Below are 14,142 nucleotides of genomic sequence, written 5' to 3'. Positions count from 1 at the left end.
AGATGCTATCGAAGATGTGGAGAAAAAGGAACAATCCTCCATTCCTAGTGGTATTGGAAGATGGTACAACCACTCTGGAAATCACTTTGGTGGTTGCTGATAGCAGACTGATATAGCTGTCTCCTAAGAGGCTCTGCCAGTACCTGAAAAATACAGAAGTGGATGCTCATAGTCATTCATTGGACTGAGTACAGGATTTCCAATGAAGGAGCTGAAAGTACCCAAGGAGCTAAATGAGTTTGCAGCCCCGTAGGAGGAATAACAATATGAAATAACCAGTAGCCCCAGAGCTCCCTGGAACTAAACCACTCATCCACAAAACACATAGTGGGTCTCATGGCTCTAGCTCCATATGTAGCAGGGGATGGCCTAGTTGCTCATCAATAGGAGGAGAGGCCCTTGGTCCTATGAAGATTCTTTGCCCTAGGATAGGGGAATGCCAGGGCCAGGAAGCAGGAGTAGATGAGTTGGTGAGCAGGGGGAGGAAAGGGGATATGGGATTTTTGGAGGAGAAACTATGAAAGGGGATAACATTTGAAAAGTAAATGAAGAAAATATCTAATAAAAAATAAAATAATAAAAATAAATAATAAAATAAATAAAAAATAAAAAATAATTTTAAAGTAACTGCCATGTATGTAGGAGGACTTGAATTTTACAGCACTGACTGGAAGATGTGGGATGGTGCCTCCCATCTCAGTCCTGAGGAGGGTCTGTGACAGGTGCTTCCCAGAAGCTCACTGACTAGCTAACTTAGCCAAGTCGGTGAACACTGAACAAATCTGTCTCCTCAAAAGATGTGAGGTGCAATCAAGTGTGCAGTGCTCAGTACCAACTTTTAGTCTTAGCACACACACACACACACACACACACACACACACACACACACACCCATACACACACATATACAGTGAGAGAGAGAGAGAGAGAGAGAGAGAGAGAGAGAGAGAGAATATTATATAGCCAAGAGGAAAATGTCTGCTGTTGTGTTAATAGGGATCAGACAGGCCAAGAGAAAGCATCTTTCAGAAAATAGATATTAGTTGTAAAAATTTCCATTTTTAATTACATTCTAGAAAACATTTCTCTATTCTTGCCATGCTGTTTTTATGATATTTGAAAGCATGTTTTAATTCAGTTTGTTACTTTCTATCACAGTTACTGACTATGTATGAACCGCACAAAGCTGACAAGCAACTTTATGAAAAATTTATAAGCTCACATTGTTGGCTCTAGCATGCCATCCTGTGTTGTAGCCCTGAGTACAAGGAAAAGTTCCCTGGGCTGACAATTATTGTTTACATGTGGTTTTCTTCTATGGTAGAGTCTCAATTGTCCAGAACCTTGCTGTGATGAGAAGAGCACAAGTCTGCTCCCCTGGAGCCTTCACACTTCGGGGCCTCTCTCACCCCACATCACCCATGCTTGTCTTGATGTTCCCTGATATTCTTAGACTTCAGTGTAACAGAGAACTCTGTTAGCCTAATGTACCTGATCTGCCCCTTATGTTCTTCTCTTACTCTGTACAGAAGAAAGCAAGCATCTGTGCAGTAATGAGACACTTCTGTTAGAAGAAAACTGGAAGGTCTTAGTGGTGACTGGAAACACAGGTACTCAGGCCAATGTCACATTGTGGGTGTATGGATATGAAGGTGTCACTGGACCAATCAGCCTTACCAAGGACAGCCAAGAAAAGCTCTTCCTTCCAGGACAGACAGATGAATTTCAGGCAAGTCATGTTATTGTTTGAAAATTTCAAAGTTATGTAATATAGATGTGTGTGTCAGAGAGAAAGAGAGACAGAGAGAAAGAGAGGAGGGCCAGAGTTAGGCAGAGTTAGACTGAGACAGAGACTGAATCAGTGAAATAAAGAGATAGAGGAAGATAAAGACAGAAAAAGGGAGAGTCAGAGAGACTGCATAAAATGAACCTAGTCTGTTATAAACACCATAAGTTAATTAATTCATTTCCTGCTATAATAGTCAAAATAAACACATTTACTCATCTCTCTTATTCATAGAAGTGAGGAAGATTATGTAAAAATATTCTTTCTTTAAGGCCATTTCTTAAAAAAAATCATCAATCTAGTTAATATTGTGCCCTGATTACAAGATATGGGAGATTCTTAAGAGTAATGGAAGCCCCTCTTTCTGTAGTTGATATGCTTTCAGACATTGGTAAGCTGAACTAAGTGTTAAGAGGCTCTGCCCATGATGATTTAAATTGCTCTCACACTTATATCTTACTGGAAGAGCTCTGAGCTGCTGTGGTTTGCATATAACCTACTGCTTGTGTCACTTGTAGGAGCACTGGCCAAAAGTCAACCAGGACAGTTACATTTTACTTTACTAATTCTTGCCCCCTGCAAGACAAAAGCTGTATGGTTCTTCAGTGCATTAACTGAACAGCAGCCGCTTATCCGTGAGGGTCTCTTTGTGTACTAGGGATTAGCGAATTATGGAGGCCAACCTTAGTCACCAGTCTGAAAAGGCTGCTTGGGGGTTCAGCACTTGGCCTCACTAATATCCAGTTAGTTTTGTATCTTCAGTGCTGATTGTAGTTCTAATTTTATGCTTATTTATGGAGTTTTACTGATGAAATACAATTGTCTACAGTGATGGAGGGACACTTTGATAGGGCCCATGGTGGTTACTCCCTCTAACATGTGTTTTGAATGTTTTCTTGAAAATGATAGCTCATAATTCAGAATGCATGTTAGAATTAAAACCTAAGTCATTCACAGAATCATGATGTTCCTGATAATATGTCATATGCCATATGTATTGACAGGTTGATAAATTTTCTCAATGTTTTTCAGGAAAAATTTCCCTAGGGTTGAATCTTAGAGGCTCGTGATTGCACATTGGAATACCTAGAGAGCTTTAAAAACCATTGACAACTACCTGCATTTCCAGAGAGCACATTCATTTTGTTTGGGTGCATCCTGAATACTGAGATTTTTAAAAAAGCTCTCTATGTGCTTCTAAAGTGCAGTCACTGTTACTAGTCCTGGCCCAACATTAGGTGAGCTTGATTGGTGCTAGCTTCCTGTATGACAACTGTCTGACCTTGAATATGTCATTTAATTATGTATAGAAAGGAGGCAATGACTTCCCTTCTTTATAAATCCTGAGATGATTATGATAGAAAGAATGTGTACTAAGAAAGAATCCCATTTACCACACAGGAAATGTATAGGTCCGGGTAAAAGTAATTGTAGCAGTTTTGCAGTGTTGAGATTTTCTGTGTGTTACTAGAATACCTTCTTAAATAAATAGAGTTAAGTCATTTATAATTTTAATATGTTTCTTTCCTTTTATGATTTTGGCTAATGGCTTCCTGTTTGTTTTATATTTATTTTGTACCATGGAAATGATGTTACAGAAAGAGCAAATTAAAACTCTATTCTTATTTGAGTTTGAAATGGGTCATAAAGCAATAGAGGAACTTGCTACATCACAACATACATGACTCAGGAGCTGCTGATAAAAGTATAGTGCAATGGGGGGTTGTTCGAGTAGTTTTGCAGAGTGGATGAGAAACTTCATTATCAGGAACAAGTGTCCCACCATCAGGCATTCACAATGACTAAGTAAGAGCACTTTTCCAACCTGATACTCTTACAACTATCAAAGAAGTAGCCAAAGAACCCAGAGATGACCACAGGAAATGAACGGAAAATGCAAAGAGACTCAACAGGTGCCCATGAGCTGACTGAAACAATTGCCAGTTTTGAACTTTTATTCTCTCTTAATTCTATTCACTGATGAATGATTTCTTGATGAGACTGTGGCATGTGACAAAACGCAGATTGCATACAACAAGAAGCTCCGAAGGTTTTTTGAATGCCAAACTTGCATAAAAATAGTCAGTCACGATCAGTTGGTTGGATCATCTACAGGAGGACTGATGTATTATAGTTTCCTCAATCCTCGTGAAACCAGGTCTGAGAAATATGGGCAGCATATTTATGGGATATTCCATGATTGCATCAGCTAAAGTAGTGTTGTTCCAATGGAATGGGCTTCCCCATGATACCCCACAATCACTAACTGCATATGACACAATCACTGCTTCAGAGGATGAAGTTATTGGGCTAGAAAGTTCTGCCACATCTATTGTATTACCCAGATTTCTGCCAACAAATTAGAACCTCTTCAGACCTATCCATGGCTTTTTTTCAGAGAAACTCTCCCACAAAGTGCAAATTTTATGTAACAGGAATAAACAAAATTATTTATTATGAGCAACAGTATATAATGGTTTCTAGTCTGACTAATTAAGATGTATTTTGGCTTAGTTATAATAACCAAAAGTTCACAATCTGCAAGCATAATTCCTTTTGTATCAACCTAAATGTAAACTGGTAAAGAACAGAGGTCCTGGTATCATGAATATGAAATTAATATTAAATGAACATATTATTAGTTACTTTACTTTGGATAAATTGCTTATTATTTTTCTAGTAATGGAGGCTGGGTCTACAAAGCCTCTTGGACTCTGCAGGTGTGTGGACTCTAACATATTAGCAAAGATACACCAGGAGTCAATGAGGGCTACAAAATATCAGGTCCCTTTCCATAACCACTAGCTCATATCATAATGTAAGTTTTAGTAAGACAGACAGATGTTGTCTGTGTACTAGAGTTTAAGAAGGCTTAGGCTGGGGATTATGAGGAATTGCTGCCAATGACTCTTGGTAATTGGAGAATCCTAAATTAGGATTAGTTAACTCATCCCCACTCTTTAATTTGTGGGAATGTTTCTTGTACTCCTTTGCATTGCATAATTTGTCACTTCTGAATTCATCTTTTATTTTTCCCACTTTCAGCTTCAAGTATACATATAGCTGTCTTTGAGGACAGTGTGACATATCTGATCAAATAGACTTCAGTTAACATTTTATGCTCCTAGAGCCTGGTGTGGGTACAGTGTGTATACTTAAGGAAATTACTCACTGGAGCGTGTTCATCCTATAAAGTAGACTCCTTGAAGAACCTTTCTTCCTGTAGACTGCTGGACCAAGGCAAGAAATCATGCATCGTGGGGAGCTGAGGAAGTTATGAGTGTGTCAGATCTGGAGTGGGTACTGACATGAGCCAACTGGGTCAAGGATCAAAGCCACTGACCCATGGATGTTGGCAAAGCCATCCTATGTGAGGCTCAGGGGTATAACACTACTTTATTATGCTATAAATATCTGCTTTCAAAGAGATTCTTCTTCATGTTATACATTTTCCTAAGATGGAGACTGTCCCACTGCTTTTGTTTTTCATATCTGTGATGTTGCACAACATCTAGATTTTTGTATTAAAAGTATTATGTCTGTGGTAGTTTGGTCCCCATAGACTCATGTACTTAAATACTTGGTACATAGGAAGAGGCAGTATTAGGACGTATGGTTTTGTTGGAGTAGGTGTGGCCTTGTTGGAGGAAATATGCCATTGTGGGGGCAGGGTTTGCAGTCTCCTTTGCTTAAGCTCTGCCCAGCATGGAATTACAGGCTCCTTCTGGCTGCTTTGGATTAAGATGTAGAACTCTCAGCTCCTTCCCAGCACTCTGTCTGCCTTCACATTGCCATGCTTACTGCCATGATGATAATGGACTAAACCTCTGAAACTGGAAGACAGCTCCAATTAAATGTGGGTTGCCTTGGTCATGGTGTCTCTTCATAGCAATGGAAATCCTAACTAAGAGATAGAAATTGGTACCAGGAGTGGGGTATTGCTGTGATAGTCCTGACTATGCTCTTGTTTAGAGGAATGTGGATTTTAAAGAAGTAGGGCTTAATGAGCTACACTATTAGAAACATGGAAGACAGTGGTGCTGAGGGTGATTGAGCTTTTAGGATCTAGTTCAAGAGGTTTGAGAGAAACAGAATGTTAATATATTGCCAAGAGATCATTCTTGTGATATTTGGTGAAGAATGTGGCTGCTTTTTACCCTTGTCTGAAGTTTTTTTGAAGTATAGTGGCCATGTTTACAAAGATCTACAAGGAAAAGGAGGTCCTGGCATGGTGGTATAGGCCTTAAATCCCAGTACTCAGAAGACAGGGTAATGTAGATGTCTGAGTTCAAGGTTAGTCTAAAGAGTGAGTTCCAGAACAGCCAAACTTATGTATTAAGCCATTGAAACCAGAAAGCTGGTGAAGATGTAATTGATCAAGGGGGCCCATGTTCTAGTTCCTCCAAGCAGCAGAACTTGGCAACTTTTTCTGGCTTTAGAATCAAGGAAAGAATTTTTCTCTGAGACTAAGGAAGGCTTCTGAGGCTAGAAATATAGCAGGGGTGTACTGACATGGAGGTCCAGAGAGGCCAGTATGTGATACTGTGAAGCCTGGATTTCTTTGAAGACCCCAAAAATGTTGACTATGCCAGAGCCATGGGATACCTGTCATAGAAAGCTATTAATAGGGAGCAGAAAAAGTCCAAGAGAAAGAAATATGTTGCAGTTAGCAAAACTGAAATGAGTTGAAGATTTGAAGAGTATCGTGATATTAGATGCAGAGTTTGGAGTTTTCCCAGCTTAGTGTTTCTTTTGTACAGTATCTCCCCACCATGCTCCCTTGTGATAGTAGATGCAGAGTTTGGAGTTTGCCAAGTTTAGTGTTTCTTTTGCACAGTACCTCCCCACCATGCTCCCTTCTCTACATTTTGAAAGGGTAATGTATATACTGTGCAATGATATGTTGGAAGTATGGGATCTACTTTTTGATTTTGATTTTATAAAAGATTACTTTGAGAGATTGCATGAATCTCAGAAGAGTCTTTAAACTTTAGACTTTTAAACATTGTTGGGACTGTGATAATCTATGGGGACTTTTAAGTTAAACTAAATACATTTTACATTGTTATAGCTACAAGCCTATGGGGCCAGGGAGTGGAATGTGTTGGTTTGAATATGTTTAACCTCTATAGACTTGTTTGCTTCAGTGCTTGGCCAATGGGAGGGTCAATATTAGTATGTGTGACCTTGTTGGAGTTGGTGTGGCCTTGCTAAAGGAAGTATATCACTGTGGAATGGGCTTTGAGGTCTTCGATGCTCAAGTTCTGCTGAGCATGGAATTGCAATCTATTCCTGGCTGCCTTAGGATTAAGATGTAGAACTCTGAGCTACTTCTCCAGTACCATGTCTGACTGCACACTGCCATGCTTTCCACCATGATGATAATCTACTAAACCTCAGAAACTGTAAGTCAGCGCCAATTAAAAGTTTTCCTTTTTAAGAGTTGCCTTGACCATGGTGTCTCTTCAAAGCAATGGAATCCCTAACTATGAAAATGTCCATTCAATATATAAAGAAAATATGGGGCCAGAGATGTGTGCTTTAATTTGCTCAATTAAAATAATCACAAGAATTTGCACTGAGCTCATAGGAATTACAAAACAGTTCTCCAAAATAAAAACTAACCAAATGCATATGCTTGTGTGGAGGACTGCTTTTCTTCCTTGAACTATGATATCCACATTTTAGTGGAGGAGTCAAAGAGTATTTTCAAAATAGAAGGAAGTTCTGGACTCACAGGTACTTTCTATAACCTTGGAAATTTTCTATATTTTTTATTTTATTTGGTGAGAATTCCTTTTTATTCTCAAAATTAAAGCCCTTCTTTTTGTCACTGACATGTAACAGCGTTGGTTCTAGTGAGAAATGTGTGCTTGTCAGAGAGCATCACATGCTCTTTATCCCACTCCTTCCTCTGACTTCCTTTTGCCAATGTCTAGTCAAGTTAGAGGATATTTTTTTCTCATTTTTTTGTCTGTGAGTTTGATGGACAAGCATCTGAGAGAACTTTCTTCTGCAAGGCCTTCTAAGAGTATCACAACCATGAGCAAAGTGCTTTAAATCTTACAAAGAACAAGAATATTGTGATGTGCCTAATTTATAATGTTTTAGTAATTTTCTGACTTTGCATTTCATCCAGGTTGTACTAAGAGGCATTGGAGAGATATACAAGATCAGAATAGGACATGATGGAACTGGTGGGCAACCAGAGTGGACCTTACAGAGGGTAATGGCTTTCCTTTATGCTTCATACTTATGCTGATAAAAAGAGCAAGCAGGTCACATAAAGAGTGGGTGTCAAAAATACTGTTTAAATTGTCCTAAGTAATGCAAACAAAAAATTGTGGACACACACCCTTAGTGCTTCACTATGGTGAATTACATTTTAGCAGTAGTATTTTATAATAATATTTTTAAAATGTGACTTTTATTAATAAGTCAAAACCAGAAGAATATAGAAAAATATAAGAATCAAAGGGCATCTTTATTCTTTGATATCTATGACCACCTTAGTAGTCCATGTTCTTTACCATGTGTTTTGTGAATCTCTTACATGTATGCTTGTATCTTCATTCTCTCTCTAAAAATATATGTACATAGAATCTACTTGTATATGAATTATAAATATGTGTAAGATAAATATATTAATAAAATATATTCTATAATATATACATAGTATAATAATATGAATAAATATATCAGTATAAATGAACTTACACAAATGTGCATCTTTTATGGTTTTCTTTCTTTCTTTCTTTCTTCCTTTCTTTCTTTCTTTTTTTTTTTTTTGTTTTTTGTTTTTGTTTTGTTTTTCGAGTTAGGGTTTCTCTGTGTAGCCCTGGCTGTCCTGGAACTCACTCTGTAGACCAGGCTGGCCTCGAACTCAGAAATCTATCGGCCTCTGCCTCCCAAATGCTAGGATTAAAGGCGTGCACAACCATGCCCGGCTATGTTTTTAATAAAATCAAGTCATCTTACACATACATTGAATAGCCCATTTATTTATGTTTATAGTTAATTGCATCAATAATGTATGCTGAATGCTTGCCATATGTCAGCTGCCTTACCAATGTTATTGTATATTTACTTATCAATTACTCCTTTATTTGACTACTGTTGATGTTCCTATTTTATAGATGAGAAAATTAATGCTCATTGAAGTCAAATAGTTTTGCTACAATCATTTAGTAAATAGTCATCTTGTACATTGGTCTCTGGAGATTCTAAAGCATTGTCATTGGACCTTGTTTTTAAAAGTAGTGGTTAAAACCTTAGTGGTCCTTATATTTCTAAATGCAAGCAATACATTATACAAAAAAGATGATATATTTGAATTATGAATGTTCTCTGCTTTAATATCTACATCTGTCATTAATTTCTTTATTGTGTGTGATATGCTAATAAAATATTTTATGTTTAATATTTGGATACCACTGGTAAAATATGGCAATATTTTCCACTTTAACTATTTCACAATCTTATCTGTGATCTTTGCTGTTGTATATTTGGCTGTATGAAACTTAATTTTGCTAAGATATTTGATAAATTTACATATAAGTTTACTATTGTATGTCTCTGTTTGTGAGAGGGGGGTGTCTTTGTGGATGTATGTGTCACAGTGTATACATTTCAGAGGTTAGTTTTGTACTAGATCTTTCTCATCAGCTTTATGTAGTTCCAGTGATAGAATTTGGGTCCTTAGACTTGAGCAGTAGGTGTATCTCAGAACCCCTGCATCATACTTAGCATATACAGAGTTCAAAAAAAAGTGCTAGTTTATAGTATAAGAACAAATACGTACATTGTGAATAGTGGTTCAGATATCTTTTGAACAACTGACAGGGCACTATATTGTGGTTGATATCATGGAGAATGGTAGGAAATTATCAGCTTTGAGAGAATTCAACAGAGAGACAGAAATGAACTTCCTGGAAGATACAAAGCTCATTGGGTCTTCAGATAAACATTTCAAGTAAAACCTGTTATAGAAGGAAACACTAAGTTCCAGGAATCAAGAAGAGGGATTATCATTACCCCTACTCAGTAATAAAGATATCTGAATTGCAGAGTAGGAGAACAAATAACAGATTCAGCAAAACAATTCATCAGCTAGAAATATAAGTACCAAAGTGATATGAAAGAAGAGATATTTGTATACATACATATACATATTTGTATACATACACACACATACACACACACACACACACACACACACACACACACATATATATATTTGTCAAATGGTTTCAAGTTTATAAAAATTGCAGTGATGAAAGCAATCTCTACTTACTAAACTTGGGCCCTTCTGCTTCTTTACTCTTTGTTATGATGTGTGCATGATGTGTGATTTGTTATTTGTTGTTTTAGAACAGTGTCAGTTTAGTCATGTGAATATCTCACTCATCATAATAGTCCCTTCCATCAAGTGTTGGATCCACTGGTGCTTCTGGCTTGAAGCAGTCATCAATGTGAGGGTTGCCAAATAGTGATATTTTCTGACTACGTTTTTACTTCTGTATTTCCTGTCATTCTTCTATGAAGCAGAACTTTCTATTTCCCTTGATTAAACATTGTATTTATTAATGTATCCAGCTTTCCATATCTGTGGACTCTGTCTCTGCATTACTCAGCCAACTATATATGAAAAACATTTTGAAAATAAAGTATCTTTAGTGAAAATTCCAGGCTTCTTTGATGATTATTTCCTAAACTATCTAACAACTATCTATGTTGCAATGGTTACTATAAATAATTTATAGATTATTTCAGCTATTTCTGAGAGTATAGCAGGGCTTTATGCAAAAAATATTTATTGTATAGCTTAATCACTCTTTACTATTGGTGTTCATGGAGTCCTTGCACCAATCTCTGGCATATCAACAGGTGCCAACACCAGCAAAATCTTACTTCAATAGGCTTACTTTGCTCTGATCATGACTTATTTTGGTGCTAAAATTATTCTTTACCCTTTAAGCTTCTATATCCTTTTGGCATGTTGGTATCCAGTTTAAGAGGGCTTCTTTACTTTCTCAGGTAAAAGATGTTTCAAGCTTATTTAGTGTTTTCTTTTGTCAAGTCTTGGAATCAACTATATTTTCAAAAAGCCCTAGCAAAGAAGGGTATTAAAGTTAAAAACAATTTAACAAGACACTCTGAGAAGTTGTTTTCCACTAATGTCCAAGCCCAGAGGCTACTTTCTCAATGTGATGCCTGAACATGCTTATGTTTCATAGGAAATGTTTCCATGGTGAATTCCATTGTATAATGCTACTGAACTTTTTATTCCTAATTTGCGCAGGGCAAGGTACAGAATAAACATACTAAAGGCTCAATTGGTACTAAAGTCATTCGTTTACTAGCTATTTAAAAACTAAATTTGCCACTAACAAAATATTTCAGATGACAGTCTATTAGCAAGGATCCATGGTAGTGGAATCTACGTTTGATTCCAGCACTCAGGACTCAGAGGCAGGAAAATCTCAGAGGACAGGTTGGTCTACAGAGTGAGCTTCTGGTCAGCCATAGTTACACAGAGAAATCCTGTAGCTCTGTAGCAGAGTATCATTAATATTGTCAGGTATTGGTGCTTGCTATTGAGATGGGTCTCTATTTAGGCTAGTTATGGTTGGCTGTTCCCTAAGTCTCTGCCCCATTCCTAGTCCCTGCATTTCTTGTAGCAAAGATTAATTTTGGGTAGAAAGTGTTTTAGGTGGGTTGGTGTCCCTATTGCTTCACTAGGATTCCTGCCTGACTACAGAAGGAGGCCTTTTCAGCTTCTGTATTCCCACTGAGTGAGTCTCAGCTAAGGTCACCCCCATTGATGCTTTGAAGCCTCCCCTATTCCAGATCTCTGACATGTTCTGAAGATTTCCCACCACCCCCCAGCTGCAGATTTCCATTATTTTTCATGACCATCTGGTAATTTTCCTGTCTCTCCCCAAATCTGATCCTGAACTACACCCATTAACCTCCCCATGTCTCCTCTCACCCAGTTTTCTCCCTTCATCTGCCTCCTATAATTATTTTATTCCCCCTATAAGTGAGATTCAGTTTTAACTGATTTATTTCAGCCCTGATTTGGCAGAGGTCCTAACCTTGATGATCCTGGTGTTGGGGACCTCTGACGGGTATCCTTTGGCTATGGTTCCACATCAGCAGGACTCATGAAGTTGAGTTGAGAGGTGTGGGGAGAATGAGGGTCCAGTGGGAATGGCAGGCTGCTCAAGTCTGCTGGGTGTGCCCCAGAGGACTCACTGTGCTAGAAAGATGGGTGATTAAAGATGGAAGAGAATCTGACCTGTATGGTTCCACAACTACAGGTCTGATAAAGGTGGGTGGAGAGGTGGCAGGATCTGTTTTATTATTTTATTATGTGAAGCGTGTGTCTGTGTGAATAGTCACTTGAGAGGGTAGGAGCCTACAAAGACCAAAGGTTCCACATCCTTCTGGAGGTTAAAGGTGATTGTGAGCTGTCAAACATGAGTGCTGTGAACCAAACTTAGATCTTCTGTAAAAGTAGTACATATTTTAAATTCTTGAACCATCTCTTCAGCCCTAATGATATTGTTTTAGTATAATAAAGATTTATACTATTTCATAATTCATTGAACTTTTAAGTTTTGAGTTTATTCTTCCTCTCTTTCTCTCTTTCTCTCTCTCTTTCTCTCTCTCTCTTTCTTTCTCTCTTTCTTTCTTTCTTTCTTTCTTTCTTTCTTTCTTTCTTTCTTTCTTTCTTTCTCTCTCTCTCTCTCTCTCTCTCTCTCTCTCTCTTCCNCTCTCTCTCTCTCTCTCTCTCTCTCTCTCTCTCTCTTTCTTTCTTTCTTTCTTTTCCGGGGCTGATGCTTCATGTGGCAAGATTATCCCTGTCCAATTATGTTAAAGTATTAGTGCAGCAGGAGGCCTGTGATTGGACAGGGTAAAGGGAGGTAGCATGTAGAGTTGCAGGGGCAGAGAGTGATTCAGAGGAAGGGGAGAAGAAGTCAAGATGGAGGCGGATGGACAGGAAGAAGATCCTGATCTCATGGTTTTAAATAGCCACAGGTAGTTATGAATATCATATAGGGATAGACTAACTGGGATAACTTGTCTAATCTAGGTGGGCAGTTTGTATCATTATCAATTGGCTCTGAAATTATTAAATAGGCATCTTGTGAATTGAGAATTTATTGATATGTAAATCTGACTTGTTAGTTATAGGCTTCTAGAGTTTTGTTTCTAACAGGTTGCTGGGTGCTGTGGCTGCTGACTGTGAGGTGGGTAGTCATTGGGTGGGGACTGGCATGGTAGCGAAGGGAACTTGGGAGCTCCAGCCCCACCAGAGAGTTGGTGGGCAAAGAGTAGCTGGATGGAATGTGGGAACTTGATGGTTCGATTTTTAATATTTCCCACAAAAGCTTCACGAGACATTAAGCAACATAAGGACCAATATTCAGAGACTGCTTTTGTTTCATTAACATGACAATTATATAGTGGGAAAGCAACAGATATTTGTATGAATCTACTCATGATTAGCAATACATAGGTGTTTATAATTTCTGTGGCTTAGAAGATGAGATGATAAAGATGAGATCCCCAGGAACCATTTTGATCTAGAATGAGTTAAGTGGGTGAATTAGTGAGGTACTTTGATATATTTGAGAGAAAGTCATAGATTCAGTATGAGTCTGGCCTTAGCTATGAAAATGATTCCAAAATATAATGGAAGTGGGTTTGATGGTTAAATGGGAGGAGACACAAGACTGGTAGCGAGCCAATATTAGAAGCTAGGTTAAACTGAAGCCCCATTTACAGAAATTTCTAGCACAAAAGGTAAACGTCTTACTCAGAGCAGTGGGGAGGAGCTTGTAGAGAGAGGACCTTGAAGATTAGAGGTGTGTAGGAGAACACAGCTAGGGGAGATACAGTGTTGTTTAGAGCTTGTATCTCTCAGTTATCCATGATGGGCAAAATTATGAAATATATCTAGTCATATATTTAAGTGTCTGATTTGCCATAGCAAGTGGAATTATCTATTACTAATATAGCTACAACAGTTTCCTTGTACTTGATAGAATGGAATTTGACAGACATAAGTCCCCTGATTTTATTACCGTAGATTCAACTAATAAATATACACCATCTTTTTACCACCTTATACAGGTCTTTTACCACCATGTCTTAGAGCAATACTGAGCTGTGTAGAAACACTTCTCTGTAAAACATTACAATTATCTGTCTGACAAATAGTTCTTCTTGAATTTCATGATTTTTGCAAATTGTATCTTGTATCTTGGGTATTCTAAGTTTCTGGGCTAATATCCACTTATCAGTGAGTACATATCATGTGAGTTCTTTTGTGATTGGGTTACCTCACT

General features: G+C 37.9%; 1 protein-coding gene across 1 annotated transcript in view; it reads left to right on the top strand.

The window, feature by feature from the left end:
* Positions 1–14,142, top strand: part of LOC110310329 (oxygen-regulated protein 1) — a 268,949-nt gene that overhangs the window by 209,411 nt on the left and 45,396 nt on the right. The window contains exons 18-19 of the mRNA XM_029485010.1: positions 1,530–1,729; positions 7,926–8,012. Coding sequence (XP_029340870.1) covers positions 1,530–1,729; positions 7,926–8,012 — 287 coding nt within the window. The remainder of the gene's footprint in view (positions 1–1,529; positions 1,730–7,925; positions 8,013–14,142) is intronic.

The sequence above is a fragment of the Mus caroli genome, chromosome 1 (assembly GCF_900094665.2).
Source record: "Mus caroli chromosome 1, CAROLI_EIJ_v1.1, whole genome shotgun sequence".
NCBI lineage: Eukaryota > Metazoa > Chordata > Mammalia > Rodentia > Muridae > Mus > Mus caroli.
The sequence above is the reverse complement of the archived record's forward strand: the minus strand, read 5'-3'. Positions and strand labels throughout refer to the sequence as shown.